Source organism: Bubalus bubalis, chromosome 1, assembly GCF_019923935.1.
Source record: "Bubalus bubalis isolate 160015118507 breed Murrah chromosome 1, NDDB_SH_1, whole genome shotgun sequence".
NCBI classification, from domain to species: domain Eukaryota; kingdom Metazoa; phylum Chordata; class Mammalia; order Artiodactyla; family Bovidae; genus Bubalus; species Bubalus bubalis.
Genome location: NC_059157.1, coordinates 183,581,247 through 183,603,052, shown reverse-complemented (window position 1 = coordinate 183,603,052; position 21,806 = coordinate 183,581,247). Strand labels below are relative to the sequence as shown.

General features: G+C 42.8%; 1 protein-coding gene across 20 annotated transcripts in view; it reads left to right on the top strand.

The window, feature by feature from the left end:
- The window catches only part of NEK11 (NIMA related kinase 11), a 267,287-nt gene that overhangs the window by 170,823 nt on the left and 74,658 nt on the right, over positions 1–21,806 (top strand). For all 20 annotated transcript variants that reach the window (XM_044947220.2, XM_025291957.3, XM_025291948.3 and 17 more), the window contains one exon: positions 13,586–13,749. In XM_044947220.2, the coding sequence (XP_044803155.2) occupies positions 13,586–13,749 (164 nt within the window). The remainder of the gene's footprint in view (positions 1–13,585; positions 13,750–21,806) is intronic.

Below are 21,806 nucleotides of genomic sequence, written 5' to 3'. Positions count from 1 at the left end.
AAGGAGAAGTAGAGGCAGAGGATGAGATGGTTAGGTAACATCACTGAGTAAATGGACACGAATGTGAGCAAACTCTGGGAGATAGTGGAGGACAGAGGAGCCTGGCATGCTGTAGTCCATGGGGTCACAAAGAGTTGGACACAACTTAGCAACTAAACAGCAATAAGCGGTAATAATAATGGTCATTTATTAGTGCCTACTAGGTGCAGGACATTATGCTATATAGAACATTTTAAGAAGATCTTAAGCAGGACAAGTAAACTAGACCTCAAGAGATAAAAGATATAGCTGTCTGAAATATAATTGATAGCTGAAAAAGGACTTCCTTTCACAGTATCCATAGATATGGGCTCTATTGTTTTCTAGAAAATCTAAGGATTAAATGTATAATATAAAAGAATATAATCTTGCTGGCATCTGGTTGTTTTCCTTTAAGGAGTGTTTACATTATTAGCTTTTATAAAATTTTACATTGCATCTATGATTTAAGGTATTCTTAATATTATTTTAATACCACTAATCTTTGGTTGGGTCGGAGAAGGCAATGGCACCCCACTCCAGTACTCTTGCCTGGAAAATCCCATGGATGGTGGAGCCTGGTAGGCTGTAGTCCATGGGGTCGCTGAGTTGGACATGACTGAGCGACTTCACTTTCACTTTTCACTTTCATGTATTGGAGAAGGCAATGGCAACCCACTCCAGTGTTCTTGCTTGGAGAATCCCAGGGACGGGGGAGCCTGGTGGGCTGCCGTCTCTGGGGTCACACAGAGTTGGACACAACTGAAGTGACTTAGCTTAGCTTAGCTTAGCTTTGGTTGGGTTGCTTAGAAGCAGAGGCTGAGATGGTTATTCTGTAGTGTGTATCTTCTTGGGTAGAGTAGGGTTAGGGTTGTGTCAGGGCAGGGCAGTGGAGTTTGTTGAGCAAAAATGTGGTCCAGCTACAGACTAGCCCTGCCTGACCCCACAGTAGCTCAAACAGGAGTGACACCTCAGAGTTGGTTCCATCTTGAGTTAGTCAGCCATTGGCCAGAACTGTTCCTGGGTGGAGGTGAAATATAACCTCTTTGATAAGGTAATTCTTTGATATAAGAGCAGTTGTCTAAAGAAGGAGGCATCTGTGCCCTGTTAGAAGTAGGTATGGACTGAACTGAGTTCCCCTAAAATTTAGATGTTGAAGCCCTAACCCCTAGAACCTCAAAATGTGAATGTATTTGGAGACTGGGCCTTTAAAGAGGCAATTAACTTGAAATGAGACTGTTAGGTCAAGGCCCAAGTCCATTCTGACTAGTGCCCTTATAAGAAGAGGAGACTTGGACACAAGTGATGCCTGCACACTTGCAAGCCAAGGAGAAACCAAAGTTGCCAGCATCTTGATCTTGGACTTCTAGCCTCCAGAACTATGAGAAAATACACTTCTGTGTTTAAGCCTTCTGTCATGGCAAACCTAGCAGACCATAACTCAGCACCTGGAGGATGAGCAGGCTAACACTCGCAGGTGGAGTGTGTTTCTTAAGGAGCTTTGGGTGGAACATCAATAACATTCACCACACACACTTACAAATCAGGAAACTGTGGCCACAGGCGTGAAGTGGGTGCCAAGGTGATATAGTCAATAAACAACAAAGTTGAACTTCAGTCTCTGTAGCTGATCCTCCTAATCACTATTGTGCAGTCTTTCTCAGAAGCAGCAGATATTACCAGTAAACCTGGGCTCCATTTCTGTCTTTTTTACCCTAATTTGTGCCCACCTTACATGAGATGGAGCTCCTTGGGGAAACCTAGCCAGCTCAGCATAGACAATGTCTATATCTAAGTGCCTTCTAAAAGCGTTGTCTTTTACCCTGTTGTTTGAGAATGTTGTAGCATATTAACCTCAGGTTTTCCCTACATATGAGATGATGTCTTTATTTAAAATGTTTTTCATTAAAAAATGAATTAGGACAATATTTTTCATATCCACACATGCTGTTTTAGGGAAATAAGAAATTCTGAGATCTGCCTCGTCAGTGTAATTATGATGTCATTCTGAGCACTGGCACTGAACCTGGTCTTTGGAGAGGTCACATCATGATCTAACAGTAGATCATGGTTTGTGTTTATTATAACTTGGCTCAGTATTTTCTGGCTCAGTGTAATAAAGCCATTGCCTCCTTCAGAAAGTTAGGAAAGAAAGGAAAAATAAAGAAGGGTATCTCTGGGCAGCTGCCTGCTACCAAGACCCCAGCTTGCCTCACTGTAGCTAAAATACAGATAATCTTCTCTATAAGAAGAGATTCTTCCCCACCACACATACCGCCTGTATACAGGATATGGCAAAAACATCTTAAAAAGTGTCTTGTGGATATTGTTGACTTCCTTAGAGAAGAGGCAGAAAAGTGCAATTAAAAATGCATTTTAAATGTTGGATTTCCCAAATCACAAGTCATTTGGTCCTCAGACATTAATCAATTCCGACTATTGTTAGACGTGCAGAGAGAGCCAGAGTGTTCTTGCAGCTGGAGTAGAGTCTGGGGCACCTGACAGAAGCCATTGCTAATGTGAGTGCCAGCACAGGCTGGGCAGTATTAAACTGAGTCCTCAAACTTGCAGGCCTGTGGAATATAGCTGGAGAGGGTAGTATGAGGAAGACATACTTTACTCTTTGGAGTTATGACTCCATCTGAGATATAAGGTCAGCAGATGTGAGAAACTGGGACAGAGCAGGTCTTTCATGGGGAAAAAAATTCCTTATCTTTTACTGATCTTCCTCCTCCCTTCTGCTGACCCTCTAAAATAAACATCAGAAAATTCTTTGCAGGAGATACTGTGTGGTAGTTTGAAAGTTTTCATCTCTTAGACATGTAAGCATTCACTTCTTCAATAAGAAGGTTGAATGTTTGCTTTGAAACATGGATTTGAGATGCCATGAAGAAGAAGATGAACACAACTCCTGCCCTGTGGGAGCTTACTGTCTACATTGTGCTAAATTAGTGGTTCTTAAATTTAAATGTGTTGGGATCCTCTGGAGGACTTTTAAAGTGTGAATTGCTGGACCCTCACTGCAGTTTCTGGTCCGGTAGGTCTGGGAGGTCCGAGAATCTGCGTTTTTAATAAGATCCTGGGTGATGCTGCTGTTATTTCTCTTCTGGGACATGCTTTGAGAACCATTGTGCTAAGCTTGCTCCCTGCCTTTGCTCAAAGCATATATATTGGATGGCTAGAACCATGTAGGGTAGTGGTGAGCTCACAGGCCAAGAAATTCCTCCCACATAACTAAGTTTCTTTAAAGGAAATTTGGTTTTGCCTTTAAGCAAAGTTCTTACCTTATTGGCTCTTTACAAAATTCTTTAATACATTCATGATCATTTTAGAAGTTTAAAGTGCTGATGCAATAATAGACAAAGTGTCGGGGAATTTATCTTTAAACAGTTGTATGTCATTTTCTTCTTGAAGGTCCAAAAGATAGAGCAGCAGTTCTCATAGTATGTTGCCACATCTTTGTGTAGAGTTCAGGCCCCACCTCAGAGCAGCTAAATCTGAATCAGTGGGCTTTGGGGCCAAGAATCTGTTTTACAAAGGCCTCCAGGCGATCCTGACCCACAGTCCACCTTGAGCATATCTGAGACAGAGTTGGACTGAGTAGCAGTGGGATTGAGACTGAGTGAGGGGCCCCTGGCATTCAATAGTCCTAGCTCCCTTCAGATAATTTACCAGGATGACTATGCTTCAGTTTTTCTATCTCATTAAGTCAAAGGTCTGTCCCTTGTTGTATGACATCTTTCAGAGTTATGAGGAAGATAATCACAATTATTATTTATGGCATTTAAATTTCATAAATAATGATGGAAATTTGAAAATAACAATGAAAATAATGTCGTAAGTAGATGAAAATTCCTAGCTAATCATAAAATTTCTTTGTCTTGTTCACTTAAGAAGGCTTTCTTATCTCTCCTCCTTGCTATTCTTTGGAACTCTGCATTCAATTAGGTATATCTTTTCCTTTCTCCTTTGCCTTTTGCTTCCCTTCTTTTCTCAACTATTTGTAAGGCTTACTCAGACAACCATTTTGCCTTTTTCTATTTCTTTTTTCTTGGAATTATTTTGGTCACCGCCTCCTGTACAATGTTACAAACCTCTGTCCATAGTTCTTCAGGCACTCTGTCTATCAGATCTAAGCCCTTGAATCTATTTGTCATTTCCACTGTTCAATAAGGGATTTAATTTAGGTCATACCTGAATGGCTTAGTGGTTTTCCCTACTTTCTTCAATTTAAGTCTTAATTTTGCAATAAGGAGCTCATGATCTGACCCACAGTCAGCTCCTGGTCTTGTTTTTGCTTACTGTATAGGGCTTCTCCATTTTTTGATGCAAAGAAATAGAGGAAAACAATAGAATGGGAAAGACTAGTGATCTCTTCAAGAAAATTAGAGATACCAAGGGAATATTTCATGCAAAGATGGGCACAACAAAGGACAGAAATGGTAAGGACGTAGCAGAAACAAAAGAGATTAAGAAGAGGTGGCAAGAATACACAGAAGAACTGTACAAAAAGGCCTTAATGATGTGGATAACCATAATGGTTGTGTCACTCACCTAGAGCCAGACATCCTGGAGTGTGAAGTCAAGTGGGCCTTAGGAAGCCTTTACCACGAACAAAGCTAGTGGAGGTGATGGAATTCCAGCTGAGCTATTTCAAATCCTGAAAGACGATGCTGTGAAAGTGGTGCATGTGATATGCCAGCAAATTTGGAAAACTCAGCAGTGGCCACAGGACTGGAAAAGGTCAATTTTCATTCCAATCTCAAAGAGAGGCAATGCCAAAGAATGTTCTAACTACCACACAACTGTGCTCATTTCACATGCTAACAAGGTAATGCTCAAAACCCTTCAAGCTAAGTGTCAACAGTACAAGATCCAAGAAATTCTAGATGTACAAGCTGGATTTAGAAAAGGCAGAGGAACAAGTGATCAAATTGCCAACATCCATTGGATCATAGATAAAGCAAGTGAATTCCAGGGAAACATCTACCTCTGCTTCATTCACTGCACTAAAGCCTTTGATCGTGTGGATCACAACAAACTGGAAAATTCTTAGAGAGTTGGGAATACCAGACTACCTTGCCTGCCTCCTGAGAAACCTGTGGCAGATCGAGAAACAACAGTTAAAACCGGATATGGAACAATGGACTGGCTCAAAATTGAGAAAGGAGTATGTCAAGGCTTTAACTTATATACAGAGTACATCATGCAAAATGCTGAGCTGGATGAATCACAAACTGGTATCAAGACTGCTGGGAGAAATACCGATAACCTCAGATATGCAGATGACACCACCTTAATTGCAGAAAGTGAAGAGGAACTAAAAAGCTTCTTGATGAAGGTGAAAGAAGAATGTGAAAAAGCTGGCTTAAAACTCAACATTCAAAAAACTAATATCATGGCATCTGGTCCCATCACTTCATGGCAAATAGATGGGGAAACAAGCGAAACAGTGACAAACTTTATTTTCTTGGGCTCCAAAATCACCATGGATGGTGACTGCAGCCATGCAATTAAAAGATGCTTAGTCTTTGGAAGAAAAGCTGTGACAACCTAGAGACATCACTTTGCTGGCAAACGTTTGTCTAGTCAAAGCTATGGTTTTTCTAGTAGTCGTGTTCGGATGTGAGAGTTAGACAATACAAAAGGCTGAGAATTGATGCTTTTGAACTGTGATGTAGGAGAAGACTCTTGAGAGTCCCTTGGACTGCAAGGAGAAGAACGTTGCAGTCAATCCTAAAGGAAATCAATCCTGAATATTCATTGGAAGGACTGATCCTGAAGCTGAAGCTCTAATACTTTGGCCACCTGATGCAAAGAGCTGACTCACTGGAAAAGACCCTGATGCCGGGAAAGACTGAGGACATGAGAAGGGGATGAGAGAGAAGGTGGTTGGATGGCATCATTGACTCAATGGACATGAGTTTGAGGAAACTCCTGGAGATAGTGAAAGACAGGGAAGGCTGATATGCTGCAGTCCATGGGGTCACAGAGAAATGAACACAACTGACTGACTGAACAAAAGCAACCATAAAATAGCACTAATGCAGTGGAATAAAGATAGGATTCGGGTAATTTACATTCCAGTCTGCCATGTATTCAGCTGTGTGACATGTGGTTGGTTATTAGCCTGTCTCTCACTTTATTTAAAAATTGAGGTAAAAAGGTTGTCCTGGTCTAAGTTGAATCACTGTTGCAGTGATAAAGTAGAATAATGGATACGAATGTGCATTTAAAAACAATCTATAAAGTGCTGTGACTCTGGCCTGCTAATTCATGGTTTTATTATTCCCCATCATTAAAATGGGAATAGGCCCCCATAACTCTATAGAGATTGTGAGTAGTGAGACAACTAATATCACAACAATTTGAGCTCAGATCCCCTGGAGAAGGAAATGACAATCCATTCCAGTATTCTTGCCTGGGAAATCCCATGGACAGCGGAGCCTGGCAGGCTATAGTCCATGGTGTTGCAAACGAATCAGACACAACTTAGTGGCTGAACAATAGCAACAACAAAAGTAAAGTTTATTTCTTCATTTATTGTCTGTAACATATAAATGTTGTAAGGTGTGGAGATATTATAAAATCTTATGGATTTTATTATAGTGCTTCTATAATAGTATATGCTAGTACTTTTGTTTGAACTAGTCACATCCTGAAGAACTTTTCACATTGTGGCCCTCAGGCCAGCAGCACCAGCATCCCCCGGGCACTTGTCAGAAATGCATGTTTCCAGGCCTCTCTCTTGACTGGCTGGATCAGAGCCCTATGGGGGTCCCAGTGGTCCATGTTTTAACAAGCCCTGCAGGTGATCCTGCTGCTCACTTAAGTCTTAGAGGAAGGGCTTTATTAGGGTCTCTGTTGAAGGGTCTGATAAAGAGCAACCTTTTCCCAGGACAGGGTAACTGTCTCTCTTTTTCTCCAGCATGGATATGCAACAACTGTGTCCAAGCTTGGGCAGCCATTGTTAGATTCCTGCGTAAATGTATCCATCACCACTGCCCAGTGTAGTGGAGATCAGGATGCTGCTCCCAAGCATCTGTCAGGAGGCTGCCTTTAGGGTATGAGAAAATGAAAGCTATTTATCTCAGACCATTTTCCCTTCCATGACAGCAGAAATGAGCCTTTGCCTAGCAAGGCTTCACACTGGACCAGAGTCTGAAAAACACACAATTTGACAAACAGCATGAGCTGACTTCTTTCTTCTGATTTTTCCACTTGAAAACGCACCCTTTTCTGAGCCTCGCCAAGTTAGTGGTATTTGAGTAAGAAACACTGGTGATGGGTTCATCCTGGTCTATTGCATGACTGGACACCTGTCCGTTTCTTCCCTCTTCTTCTCCCTGGGAGGGGATGCTTGAAGGAGAGAAAGGGACTGACTGTGCACAGGGAGCCATGTTATGGGAAGGGCTCGATATTTAGTAAGAGAAACACTTGTCTGTGGGGTAGAGCTGTGGTATGATCCAGCTGCCACCTGCTTTTCTAAATAAAGTTCACAGCCAATGGAACACAGCCATGCTCATGCATTTATTGTCTATCTCTGCTTTCACACTACAAAGAGTTGGGTAGCTGTGACAGGGACTGTATACCCTGCAAGACCTAACACTTTTTCTGTCAAGCCCTTAAAAGAGCAAGTTTGTTCACCCCTGTCGTAGAGGTTCCCTCTGAGCTGCCTGGAGGAGCCTGGATGGAACCAGAGACAGGAAGGTGATAGAAGGAGAGGAGGGTGTAAAATGCCTGGAGTCCCTCTGGAGTCCAGCAGTCAGAAGGGCAGTGGGAGGAGCCACTCCTTACTACCTTTGGTGTTGGGTACTGTGTAGATTTTGAGAAGTGATTCTATTTAAAATATTGTTAAAATTTTTAACTTGGCATCCATTTGTGATTGCCTGATATTTATTTTCTTCCTGGTGTTGAGCATTACAGACAAAACTACAGAGTTTTGTGTTCAATGTCGGTAGCTCACATTTCCTGGATGCATACCATGTGTACTGATAGCTGCATTGTCACACTATGTAATGTTCACCATGATTCAATGAGACGAGTGCTACCATCCCCACTCTACAGATGAGAAAACTGAAGGGCAGAAAGTTTACATAACACCCAGCATCAAGAGCCTCAGTTTAAATGTGGGTCTTTTTGATGCCAAAGTCAGCATTCTAAACCAGTGTTTTTCAAATTCTGGGTTGAGAAATCAGTTTAGCAAGTTGCAACTAGCATTAAAAGAAAAAAAAAAAAGAGAGAAATCATTTAATAGTATGCAAAATGCCAGAGTGTGTCATTTGTAGTATGGGTAAATCTTGATGCATGAAGCTTTTGTTTCAATTGTAAAGATGTTTTTATATAAACACAAATCCAAGCACATTTCTGTACCCTGGGCAGCAATGTAAATGATGTGTCTTACTCTCTCAGAGTCAATCTTGAAAGCAAATATTCTTTCCTGAAAGTGGGGCGTGGGGGACAGAGAAACAGAGGGAGAAAATATGAGTGAGTCAGTGAATGAATAACTGTCAAAGAGAGACAGACTCATGGAGAGGACATGGCAGGAAGTGGGATGACAGAGAATGGACATCTCTGTGGAAGAGACACAGAGACCTAGGCAGAGACCGAGGGTGGCGGGGAAGAGAGGCAGGACGTCCACTCAGCGAGTGCATGCCCCTGCTTGAAGGCGAAACTGGAGACCTGAATTGTCCTCCTGGTAGATCTTGGTTTTCATATACTTTTCTTGCTGTGATCCTTTTGTCATTCTGAGTGTGAGTAAAATAAAGATTTTTATAAAAAAATGGCCCCTACGCACAAATACTCTGTTTCATCTGCTGCTCAACTGATAATAGGTGATTGGAGGGGAAAACAGACTGTGTTGGAGTTACTGAGAGAAACTGTGAGTTTCCTAAAGAATTGGCAAAGGTGTTTTTGAATATGTGTATTAATAATTCTTTGGCAATGCCAAAGAATGCTCAAACTACCGCACAACTGCACTCATCTCACATGCTAGTAAAGGAATGCTCAAAATTCTCCAAGCCAGGCTTCAGCAATACATGAACCGTGAACTCCCTGATGTTCAAGCTGGTTTTAGAAAAAGCAGAGGAACCAGAGATCAAATTGCCAACATCTGCTGGATCATGGAAAAAGCAAGAGAGTTCCAGAAAAACATCTATTTCTGTTTTATTGACTATGCCAAAGCCTTTGACTGTGTGGATCACAATAAACTGGAAAATTCTGAAAGAGATGGGAATACCAGACCACCTGACCTTCCTCTTGAGAAATCTGTATGCAGGTCAGGAAGCAACAGTTAGAACTGGACATGGAACAACAGACTGGTTCCAAATAGGAAAAGGAGTACGTCAAGGCTGTATATTGCCACCCTGCTTATTTACCTTATATGCAGAGTACATCATGAGAAACGCTGGACTGGAAGAAGCACAAGCAGGAATCAAGATTGCCGGGAGAAATATCAATAACCTCATATATGCAGATGACACCACCCTTATGGCAGAAAGTGAAGAGGAACTAAAAAGCCTCTTGATGAAAGTGAAAGTGGAGAGTGAAAAAGTTGGCTTAAAGCTCAACATTCATAAAATGAAGATCATGGCATCTGGTCCCATCACTTCATGGAAAATAGATGGGGAAACAGTGGAAACAGTGTCAGACTTTATTTTTTCGGGCTCCAAAATCACTGCAGATGGTGACTGCAGCCATAAAATTAAAAGACGCTTACTCCTTGGAAGGAAAGTTATGACCAACCTAGATAGCATATTCAAAAGCAGAGACATTACTTTGCCAACAAAGGTCCGTCTATTCAAGGCTATGGTTTTTCCTGTGGTCATGTATGGATGTGAGAGTTGGACTGTGAAGAAAGCTGAGTGCCAAAGAATTGATGCTTTTGAACTGTGGTGTTGGAGAAGACTCTTGAGAGTCCCTTGGACTGCAAGGAGATCCAACCAGTCCATTCTGAAGGAGATCAGCCCTGGGATTTCTTTGGAAGGAATGATGCTAAAGCTGCAACTCCAGTACTTTGGCAAACTCATGCTAAGAGTTGTCTCACTGGAAAAGACTCTGGTGCTGGGAGGGATTGGGGGCAGGAGGAGAAGGGGACGACAGAGGATGAGATGGCTGGATGGCATCACTGACTCAATGGACATGAGTCTGAGTGAACTCCGGGAGTTGGTGATGGACAGGGAGGCCTGGCGTCCTGTGATTCTTGGGGTTGCAAAGAGTCAGACACAACTGAGTGACTGAACTGAATTCTTGTTTTTGAGCTGGCCAGTTTTAATTCCATGGTACTGCCTCTTGTGTTCTATGCAGAATCATAGATAGCAAAGATTTTAAAACATTCAATTGTCAGGGCTTTCTACATCCAGTAAGTATTTTACTTTCAAGGGATTCTGGAATCAGTTAATGAAAAGTTCATTTTTACAGATGTGGAAATTGATGGAACACTTGATAAAGTTTCCCTATACACAGATGCTTTCATATGAATCATATTATTGAATCTTCATAGCTACCCTGTTAGATTACCTTTTGTCTGCTTCACTAGGGAAAAAAAAAAAAAAAAAGCTCAACAAATTCAAATCCCTCACTCAAGTTTCTTATTTAAGAGGTGGCAGAGCTAGATTCTAACCTTGATTGTCTAACACCAAATTCCATATTTTCCCCAATAGACATAAAATAATAGGCTTAGGTGGCACCAGTGGTAAAGAATTCATCTGCCAATTCAGGAGACACGAGAGATGCTGGTTCAATCACTGGGCCGAGAAGATCCCCTGGAGTAGGAAACAGCAATGCACTCCAATATTCTTACCGGGAAAATTCCATGGACAGAGGAGACTGGCAGGCTGCAGTCCATGGGGTCCAACTCTTTGTTGGACATGACTGAGCACACATGCACTAGGCATAAAATATCAACAATGGGATGAAAACCAGTGCTCTGTGTTATAGTTTAGAAGGATAATTTTGTTTATAAGTCAGTCAGTTCAGTCACACAGTCATGTCCGACTTTGCAACCCCATGGACTGCAGCACGACAGGCTTCTCTGTCCATCACCAACTTCTGGACCTTGCTAAAACTCATGTCCATCGAGTTGGTGATGCCATCCAACCATCTCATCCTCTGTCGTCCCCTTTTCCTCCTACCTTCAATCTTTCCCAACATCAGGGTCTTTCCCAATGGGTCAGTTCTTCACATCAGGTGACCAAAATATTGGAGTTTCAGCTTCAGCATCAGTCCTTCCAATGAATATTCAGGACTGATTTCCTTTAGGATTGACTGGTTTGATCTCCTTGCAGTCCAAGGGACTCTCAAGAGTCTTCTCCAACACCACAGTTGAAAAGTATCAGTTCTTCAGCACTCAGCTTTATTTATAGTCCAACTCTCACATCCATACATGACTACTGGAAAAACCATAGCTTTGACTAGATGGACCTTTGTCAGCAAAGTAATGTCTCTGCTTTTTAATGTGCTGTCTAGGTTGGTCATAACTTTTCTTCCAAGGAGTAAGCGCCTTTTAATTTCATGGCTGTAGTCACCACCTACAGTGATTTTGGACCCCCCCCCCAAAATAAAGTATTTGTTTCCATTGTTTCCCCATCTATTTGCCATGAAGTGCTGGGACTGGATTTCATGATCTTCGTCTTTTGAATGTTGAGTTTTAAGCCAACTTTTTCACTCTCCTCCTTATGGTAGAAAGTGAAGAGGAACTAAAGAACCTCTTGATGAAGGTGAAAGAGGAGAGTGAAAAACTGGCCTAAAACTCAACATTCTAAAACCTAAGATCATGGCATCTGGTCCCATCACTTCATGGCAAATAGATGGGGAAACAATGGAAATAGCGACAGACTTTATTTTCCTGGGCTCCAGAATCACTGAAGATGGTGACTGCAGTCATGAAATTCAAAGATGCTTGTTCCTTGGAAGAAAAGTTATGACCAACATAGACAGCATATTAAATAGCAGAGACATTACATTACCAAAAAACATCTGTCTAGTCAAAGCTGTGGTTTTTCCAGTAGTCATGTATTGATGTGAGAGTTGGACCATAAACAAGGCTGAGCATCAAAGAATTGATGCTTTTGAATGGTGGATAAGACTCTTGAGAGTCCCTTGGACTGCAAGGAGATCCAACCAGTCCATCCTAAAGGAAATCAGTCTTGAATATTCATCAGAAGGACTGATGCTGAAACTCCAATATTTTGGTCACCTGATGCAAAGAACTGACCCATTGGAAAAGATCCTGATGCTGCGAAAGATTGAAGGCAGGTGGAGAAGAGGATGACAGAGGTTGAGATGATTGGATGGCATCGCCGACTCGATGGACATGAGTTTTAGCAAGGTCTGGAATTGGTGATGGACAGAGAAGCCTGGTGTGCTGCAGTCCAAGGGGTCACAAAGAGGCAGACACAGCTGAGCGACCAAACAACAACAAGAACAACTAATGTGTACAAAGCTTAAATGCCCATGGTTTTAATAAGGTAGAGAGAGTACCATTATTTAACTTTCTCCCTTCCCCAAGGATATTTCTTATTTCTAGACTCCCATTAGCAAATTGGAATTGATATCACTGTACTTTTTTTGGGTCTTGGATTTTGAATGGACTGACAGATCCATTCTTAGCCTTTCTTGGTTGAAGACCATTATAAGCACCAACCAGACTTTCCTAGTGGCTCAGTGGTAAAGAATCCACCTGCCAATGCAGGAGACACAGGTTCGATCCTTGGATCAGGAAGATCCCCTGGAGAAGGAAATGGCAACCCACTACAGTTTTCTTGCCTGGGAAATCCCATGGGCAGAGGCACCAGGTGGGCTGCAGTCCATAGGGTTACAAAAAGTCAAGCACGACTTAGCAACTGAACAGTAACAACAATATTTCTAGTTGGTAATAATATTGTATTGAGTAACGTAGGTAGCACTTCCTGGCAGCAGCTTAACTGGGTGACCTTTCCTTGTGTTTTCATTGTTGTTGTTTTTATTAAGAAATGCCTCATATTCATGTGAGTAAGTAGAACCTTAGTGTGACCTACATCTCAAAAACCTTCATAGCCTTAGAATTTTAACATTTCCCTCAGCTCACCAATAATGCCATTTCTATATATTCTATCCCTCTTGCCTGACCTCCCTACTAGTATTTTCTTTAAAAGAAGAAATTCCCAGCAAGAATGCTTATATTTGTCCCCTCCACTGTGTCCACAAAAACTTTATGTGGATAGTAGACTCTGGTGGCCAAGGCATCTTACTTTGCTTTTGGTCCTAAATCCCCTTATTTGTAATAATGATTCATGCTTCTGAATGTAAAGACCTTAGAAGAGGTCATTTCTTCTTGTTTCATGGTTTTATTCTTACAGTTTCAAAAAGTGGTTGCAAATAGAGTCATCCCTCCTTTCCTCCACTAGTTTAACTGCTGAGTATTTATTATATTCTACTAGGTGCATTCAGGAAGCTAAGATTCCACTCTGCACTCCATGAAAACTTTGTTAGTGTTAACAGAATACATATCTCTGGGCTATGGGGATCCTAGACTCATTATAATTTTAATGACCAACAGGACCTGATTTTTGCTTATTCTTTATTTCAGAGATCCCAGAAGACCCACTTGTGGCTGAAGAGTATTATGCTGATGTATTTGATTCCTGTTCTGAAGAAAGTGAGGAGAGTGAGGAAGGAAAAACAGTATTCTCAGTCAAGGATGAAGAGGATGAGGATGAAGGACCCCAGCCTGTTTACAGGACAAACCAACAGGTAAACGTAGCTTCCAGCAGAAGCAGTGGAGCTGTCCAAGGTTCTGACCAGGCTGTGCCTTCCCAGGAGGAGTCAAGGGAGTCTTAGAAACCAAGTAGGAGAACTAAGGTTTGTTATACGGGCTCTACATGATGTGTCTTGATTTCCAAGGCCCAGGGGCAGACAGGGCCCCATGGGACTGTGTGAATCTGGGTGTGTTGATGAGGAAAGGGCTGGAGCACTCAGTACTGATTCAGGTGAGAAGATGAAACACACTACACTGTTTATACACTGAGGGGCAGCCCACATATAACTGCTGAATAAACATTTCACGTGTCTCTTTAGAAGAGAGAAGAGGATATTTAAAATTATACTGTTCTGTCTGGTAATCAGATTTGTGAGTCATGTCCCAGTGCATTAATTAGTTCTGGGGTTGAGGTCCAGAGATCTTGGGCTTAGGAGATGGTCTTCCTGGCCACTCCAGCCCTTGAAGTTCCCTCCTTACATACAGTGCTGGAATCTCTGAGTCCACGACCTTGCCATAGATTCTGTAACAATAACAATAATAGCTTCATCTGGGTCATACACCAAGAAACAGCCCTGCATGTGATTTCACTGTTGGTTGCCTGCAGGAGTGAGGAAAAGCAAGAGTTGTGTGAAGAAAAAGCAGATGACTCTGAGCAATTTATTCAATTTATACTTGATTTTCTTCTTAGGCCATAATCTGATAATCTTCTTAGTCCTAAGCTTTCATAAGGTACAGAAGCTTTTTACTAACTGGAAACATTAAGCTAGTAAGATAACAGTCAATCAAAGGGCATCTGTGTTAATGGAGACTTAATTCAGGAGGATTAACTGAAGGTTGTCCACAATCCATTCAATACTTTTTAATGAACACTAGGCAATTCATCATAATACTCAATGAATAAATCCAGTAAGAAATGTTCTCAAGTTCTCCATAAGAAAAAGAAAGAGGCAGGGAGAAGGGGATAGAGGGAGTGATATAGAGCTGAGCAGAGAAATGGATGAGAAAGAGAGAAAGGATGAGAGAGAGAAACTGAGAGCTAAATACATGAAGAGAGAAACAAATAAATATTGAGAAAAACTGAGTCCAGACAGGATTCAGCATACCAAAATCAAAACACTTCCCTTACACTATTTCCCTATTTTCTCCAGTGGACTTGTAAACAGAAGCACCTCCTACCACAAATTGAAAATATAATCTCTACTTCTGTACCCCTGTCCTAAACAGCAGATACTAATATTGTTACATTATCACAGAAACTTCATTCTGTGACTGTGGTTGCAAAGCACATAATATGCAAAACACATCTGTTTCTGTCCAAAGCATCAAGTGGTAAAATTTTAGCTACTAACATTATTACCTTAAAATATTTTCAATAAAATAAAACCAACTTCAGAAAACCAGAGGGATCACTTGCAGATCATGTGACCTTGTGCGAGTCACTAAACCCCACTGTGCCTTGGTTTCCCAATCTAATGAAGTAATTAATAATGAGATATTAGCTGTTGTTAAGATAAAGCTATATAGCCATTTTGTGGCTTTTTTATGGTACTTCCAAAACTCCTTAATTCTAAAGTGAGAGTTTATGGTACTTCCCTCATGGTCCAGTGTTTAAGAATCTGCCTTCCAGAGTCCGGTTAAAGATGGTGGAGTAGAAGGACGTGTGTTCATCTCCTGAGAGAGCATCAAAACTGCAATTAGTTGTTGAACAACCATCAACAGGAAGACACTGGAATCCAACAAAAAAAGATACCCCATGTCCAAAGACAAAGAAGAAGCTGCAGCGAGACAGCAAGACAGGAAGGGCTCTGTCACAATAAAATCAAATCCCATATGCATTTGTTGGGTGACCCACAAACTGGAGAACAATAATACCAAAGAAGTTTTCCCACTATTGTGAAAGTTCTGAATCCCAAGTCAGGCTTCCCAGCCTGGGGATAATACAAAGGGACTGGGAATCCCTAGGGAATCTGGCCTTGAGGGCCAGTGGGATTTGATTATAGGCCTTCCAGAGGACTGAGGGAAACAGAAATTCCAGTCTTGGAAGGCACAACCAAAATTTTGCATGCACCAAGACCCAGAGGAGAGGAGCAGTGACCCCACAGGAAGACTGAGCCAAAGCTACCTGCTGGTGTTGGAAGGCTTCCTGTCGAGACGTGAGTTGGTATGGGCTCACCACAGGGATGGGGGCACTAGGAGGTCCCCTTTGGCATAAACCCTCTTGGAATTCACCATTAATCCTATCATACAGCCTGTAGACCCCAGGGCTGGCTCACCTCAGGCCAAACAACTACTAAGGAAGGAGCACAACCCCACCCATCAGCAGATAATTGGATTAAAGCTTAACTCAGCAAAGCCCTGAACACCAGAGCAAGACCCAGTTTTCCCATCACCAGTCCCTCCCATCAAGAAACATACACAAGCCTCTTAGCCTCATACATCAGAGGGCAGGTAGAAGAAGCAAGAAGAAGCACAGTCTCACAGTGGTTAAAACAAAAACCATATCACAGAAAGTTAATCATGAAGAAAAAGCAGAAAGTTATGTCCCAGATGAAGGAACAAGATAAAACCCCAGAAAAACAACTAAATGAAGTGGAGATAGGCAACGTTTCAGAAAAAGAATTCAGATAATGATAGTGAAGATGATCCAGGATCTCAGGAAAAGAATGGAAGCAAAGATTGAGAACATGCAAGAAATGTTTACCAAAGACCTAGAAGAACTAAAGAACAAACAGAGATGAATAATACACTAGAAGGAATCCATAGCAGAATAACTGAGGCAGAAGAAAGGATAAATGACCTGGAGGACAGAATGATGGAAATTATTGCCACAGAAGAGAGTGTAGAAAAAAGAATGAAAAAAAATGAAGACAGCCTAAGAGACATCTGGGACAACATTAAACACACCAACATTTGCATTATAGGGGTCCCAGAAGGAGAAGGAAGAGAGCAAGGACCTGAGAAAATATTTGAAGAGATAATAGCTGAAAAATTCCTGAGTATAGGAAAGGAAATAGTCAACCAAGTCCAGGAAGCTCAGAGAATCTCAGGCAGGATAAACCCAAGGAGGAACACACCAAGACATAGTAATAAAACTGACAAAAAGGCAGAGATAAAATATTAAAAGTATACCAGCCTAGAATGGACTTGAAATAATAGAATAGAATGGACTTGTTAACAGGAGGAGACATGTTAACTGAGTAGTTTTTATTAGAGACAGGTAATTATAGCCCCGTTTGTTCTTCAATATAGTTTCCCCTTCCCCAAAGGTTGTGAGCGTGGGGTTGTGGTGAGTATGTACCCTTCTCTTTTTAGGTTATTTTATTAGCAGCACACAATTTGAAGTTTTAGAACCCTGGGCTGAGACCCAGTCACTGTTGGCTTTGTGAACTGGATGATGCCTTCAGCCACCTCTTCCCCTGCTCCCTAGTCTTGCCATTGGCCTGAGCACCCAGGGTCTGCTTAGGTGATCATCTTACCTGTGTCTTTTACTTGAGTCATCAGGTCAGAGTTGATATTGTCTTCCTTCAGATGGAACAGAAGTCACATGGTTTCTATTTTGATGGAAGAAGTGCTTTAAAAAAGAAAGACAGCACAGGTGTCACTGGGATTGATTGCAGGGTCCATTGTGCCACCCATGACAATCTTTTTAGCAGCAGTTTCTCCAGAGCAATTTTGTGAAGCACCTATTTGTCAGTTGTTTCTCTGCATCAATAAGCAGAGCATCAGTCACCCCTTTATCACAAGCCCTTATCATGCTGTCGATGGCTCCTCTGTGAAGTCTGTGGTCACTGAATTGGAACCAGCCTCTCAGATCTCAAGAGAATGGAGTTTATAGCTGTCATCATAACAAGGTTCTCAACAGTATTTGTGGGACCTGTCACTGAAAAGTGTTTCATGTGCCCTGATGGACATGTTTTAGGGCTGCAGACTGATGGTGTTTCTGTAGACTCTTGTCTTTCCCTTATTGCCATGACCAGTGCTTCCCTCTCCACCACTAATCAGTATCCTGAATCCCCCTGTAATGCAGACACGAGGTGGGCCATGATGACGTGACACAGAGCTCCCTCAGGAAAGACCCTGCTGTTTAGTGGCTGGCTTTCATTGACACTTGTTTGAGGAAAGCTCTTAGGACCATGATGTTTGTTCTTGCTGAGATGGAAAGCTGTAGAGGCCCATTTCCCAGATACTTCTGAAATTTTCAATACTTTTTCACCAAATCCTCCACTGATTTTGAAATGCTCTGCACAGTGAAACATTAGGAAAAGCAAGAATGACCTTGGAATGGTCCACTGAGGGCTTCTGGAGCAGATCGTTATGGGAGAAGGTGCTTCAAAGAGTGTCTTCTGCTAGTGGAGTCATTTGTTTAATCAAGGCATAATTATTATAAGAGTAAGAGCTAATGTTCCCAGAACCTTTACACTATGTCTAGTGCCGGGGTCCAGCCCCGGCTGATCCAGGGAGTTCGAAGCGGGGACGGCGTTGGCGAGGATCAGGATACAATAGTTTCAATTAGATATTAATTAGAGATATAAAGAGTAATAGAATGAGGATAGCTCAGCAGGAAAATTCAGTGGAGAAAAGAGGCTGAGTAGCTTGGTTTATGCGGGAGACCAATAAAACTTCAAGACAAGAAGTTTGCACCACTTACGTAGGCCATAGGCGTCCTTCCGTTCTCCCAAAGGAGAGGAGACACTGAGGCTTCCCTAGTCGGATGTTAGAAGCTCAGGCATAATTAGTAAGCATGGCGGGTTCCGTGCTCCAGATGGAGACTCAGCCAGAGTTTGAGAGAGAGAGAGACATGGGGAGACCAGTCTTTCGAGGAACTGATCCCAATTCTTTATTTTCCATGGTCTACTTTTATACACTGAGATGTTATGCAAAAGTCACACAGGGTCAGCAGTCCTGACTTTTATCAAAGTCAGGTGCTTCATACAAATGTATACAGAGGTCTTAGGGGTGTTACATCATCTTCTGGCCAGGGGGCCTGCTGACAATTTATGACCCTCTCCCTGTGACAGCGGTCAGTCAACCAGGACACTTATTTCTCCAGGGGTGATTATTCTTAAAACAGACGCCACCGAAATAAAGTTACATTCCTATAGGGTGAGGGTGTAGTGGGTTTTAGTTAAGGAAAGAATTTACTTACCCTAAGGTCTAACGTGATTTATGTCAAAGGTTAATACTTATTTCCTCTATATATTCATTAATGTGTGTAAGGGCAGGGGATGTGGAGACTTAGCAACAAACATTGGCTCAACAAATGAAAAATCCTTCACCAATACAATTTCTAATCAGCCCACTATACTTATACTAATGGTTTTCTAACTTTTCTAAGGAACCTGTTTTTAGAAGGTTTAAAGCATCTCGTGCCTCTCATGGTTGGGAGGCTGTGAGCAATCACATGTGGCCGGACAAGCCTGTCAGGCAGGCTAGAGAACCTTCAGAGGAGTTTGTAGGTTAAAACACTCTTGTCACACCCAGGAGTTTTTATTAACTGGAGCTCTAAGTTAACTCCTTCTCCGAAAGAGGTGGTGGGAGACAGCCCCCCGTCAAGTCAGAGGTGTAGGTGAGAGCACAAAGTAGTAAAGTAGGCAGGCTCTGGTTATGGGGGTAGATGCTCGAGGATTTCCATGGGGACTCCTGAGGCTTGATCCCGCCTTTGCGTATGTCAAGCCTCCTTCCTCATGACCTTTGCCACGGGCGGAGTGCCTCGCGCTGACCCCCAACAGTCTAGTACTTGAGATGTGCTATGTCTGTTTAGGTCCTTTGGGAAGCATTTGTCTATAATTGATTATTATATGAAGCACTGACTTTAAAACTCGGGTCCCTTGGAAGATGAGACTGTTGGGCTCTCCTCACTTTGCATAAGAGGAAACTGAGGCCTGATGAGGTGAAGGAACTTCTCCAGGGCCACACAGCTAGTTAAGTAGCAGAGGCGGACTCTCTGCCCCTGTCTGTAGCCCTTCCTTAGACGGTCTCCTGCTTGGCAGTTACTGCTCCTCCACCATGAGGAGAGGATAGCCAAGGGGCTGCTGTAGAGGGTCCTCTGCAGAGAGCTGCTTTACTGAAGACAATTACTGATCTGTGTACAAGGCAAAGTTTGTCCCAGTTTGAGGAAAAGTGCTGAGTTATGAAAATTAAACCTAAAATGAACCTGCTTCCCACATCTGTTGTAGGATACAGATTTCTCTCCTCCTACTCTTTTTTAATTTTTTATAGAAGGTGCCAGAACTCTTGAGTCCAAATGGTAAGACGGATTTGCCTCCTGTTTTGCATAGTCAGAGCTCCTTAATCGAGCTGTTTGCATGGGAGCAGTCACTTTTTGTCTTGAATTGCATCAGTTGGAGTCAGTTCTGAGAAGCAGCCAGCACTGCTGCTGAGTCACCTCTCCATCAATATCCCCTGGCCTGTGGCCCAGGTGGTATAGCAGCCGGCCCTGCTGAAGTCTAGTGAAATCACAGTTTAGGTGTCATTCCTTCCAGGTAACAGGCCTCTGTAGACCCAGCTCATGTTGCTGAAACGAGTGACTTTGATGTTACAGTTTCCACCCCAACCCCATTCCAGCCCTCATCGGCGGAAGGTGGAATAGTCATTCCACCTTCCGTCTCTGCCATTTCTGGTCCAGGATACAGCACAGCACATTGCTGGTCAGATGGGGGCCAGCAAAACCTTGCTCTTATCGGGACACAGCACAGCAGGCTTTGCAGAAGGCTGTAGTCCCTCCATCTTTTTAATTAGATCCACTTTTGTGTTCAAAGTCATACCTACCCCTCTAGCCCTGACACCAAAGCACAGAGGGCAAAGGTGGGTGATAGGTGGATTACGACGGAGCACACAGGCAGAAGGGCAGATCTGTGTGGTCTTTCAAGGGTGCTGGCGGCCTCTGCCATGTCCTTGTTGATGGTCACCGAGGTGCACAGGTGGGTGGGGGGTGCGGGCACAGTGGCCTGCACGGTGCGTGGCTGCTGCATGTTCCTGAGGCCAGGGTGAGAGTGGTATAGAGGTGTGTGCTGGTTTGCACAGAGCTGACTGACTTCCAGTACTTTGGCCACCTCATTCGAAGAGTTGACTTATTGGAAAAGACTCTGATGCTGGGAGGGATTGGGGACAGGAGGAGAAGGGGATGACAGAGGATGAGATGGCTGGATGGCATCACTGACTTGATGGACGTGAGTCTGGGTGAACTCTGGGAGTTGGTGATGGACAGGGAGGCCTGCCATGCTGCGATTCATGGGGTCGCAAAGAGTCGGACACGACTGAGTGACTGAACTGAACTGACTGACTTGAAGTGGCACCTTTGGGGCTTTTCTCTCCACCCTCTCCCCGCACCCCTGCATACACACCAATTCCTGTCCCTCTCTGCCGTCAGAGCTGGGGGGCCCTGACCATAAGAGAATCCGCAAAGAATATGAAAATCCTCCTAAACAGCCCTTGCAAACAAAAGGTCCATCCCACTATTTTGTGATTGGATTACACAGAGAAATGTGATTTTATTTTCTCAATAAGTTTTTACATCTGGAAAGAATCTGGGTGTTCAGTCTGGGAGGAAATGGGTGTGGCACATCTGGGATGTTATTGGAGGTGCTGTCCTTCCATTAACCTGCTGATCTGGGGGCTCATGGGCCACGTCATACCAGAGAAAGCGACAAGTCTTAGTGAAGAATAAACAGCCACCTCAGCTCACCTGGCCCCGCGCTAAGTCCTTTCTGTGCTTTGTCCCATGTTGTGCTCACCAGCACTTTCTAGGAGTAACATCTTTCATCCCATCTGCCAAATGAGGAAACTTAAAGTAGAAAAAATAATCGATTTCCTAGGTCACTCAGTGTATTGGAGAGCTGGAATTCAAACCAGCAAGCACCCTGTATCCACTAGACATTCTGGGTGAGCACAGCACTTACTGGAGAAGCTGGCAAAGGAGACGATGAGGAAATGCTGGGGACCCAGCTTTGGATGTGTGAAAATGGAGCATCTGATGATTTAAAATTATGTTCAAAACACAGGGCCAAGTTCCCACTTCCTCTGTGGGGTTTATATAGGAAGAGAGCTAGAA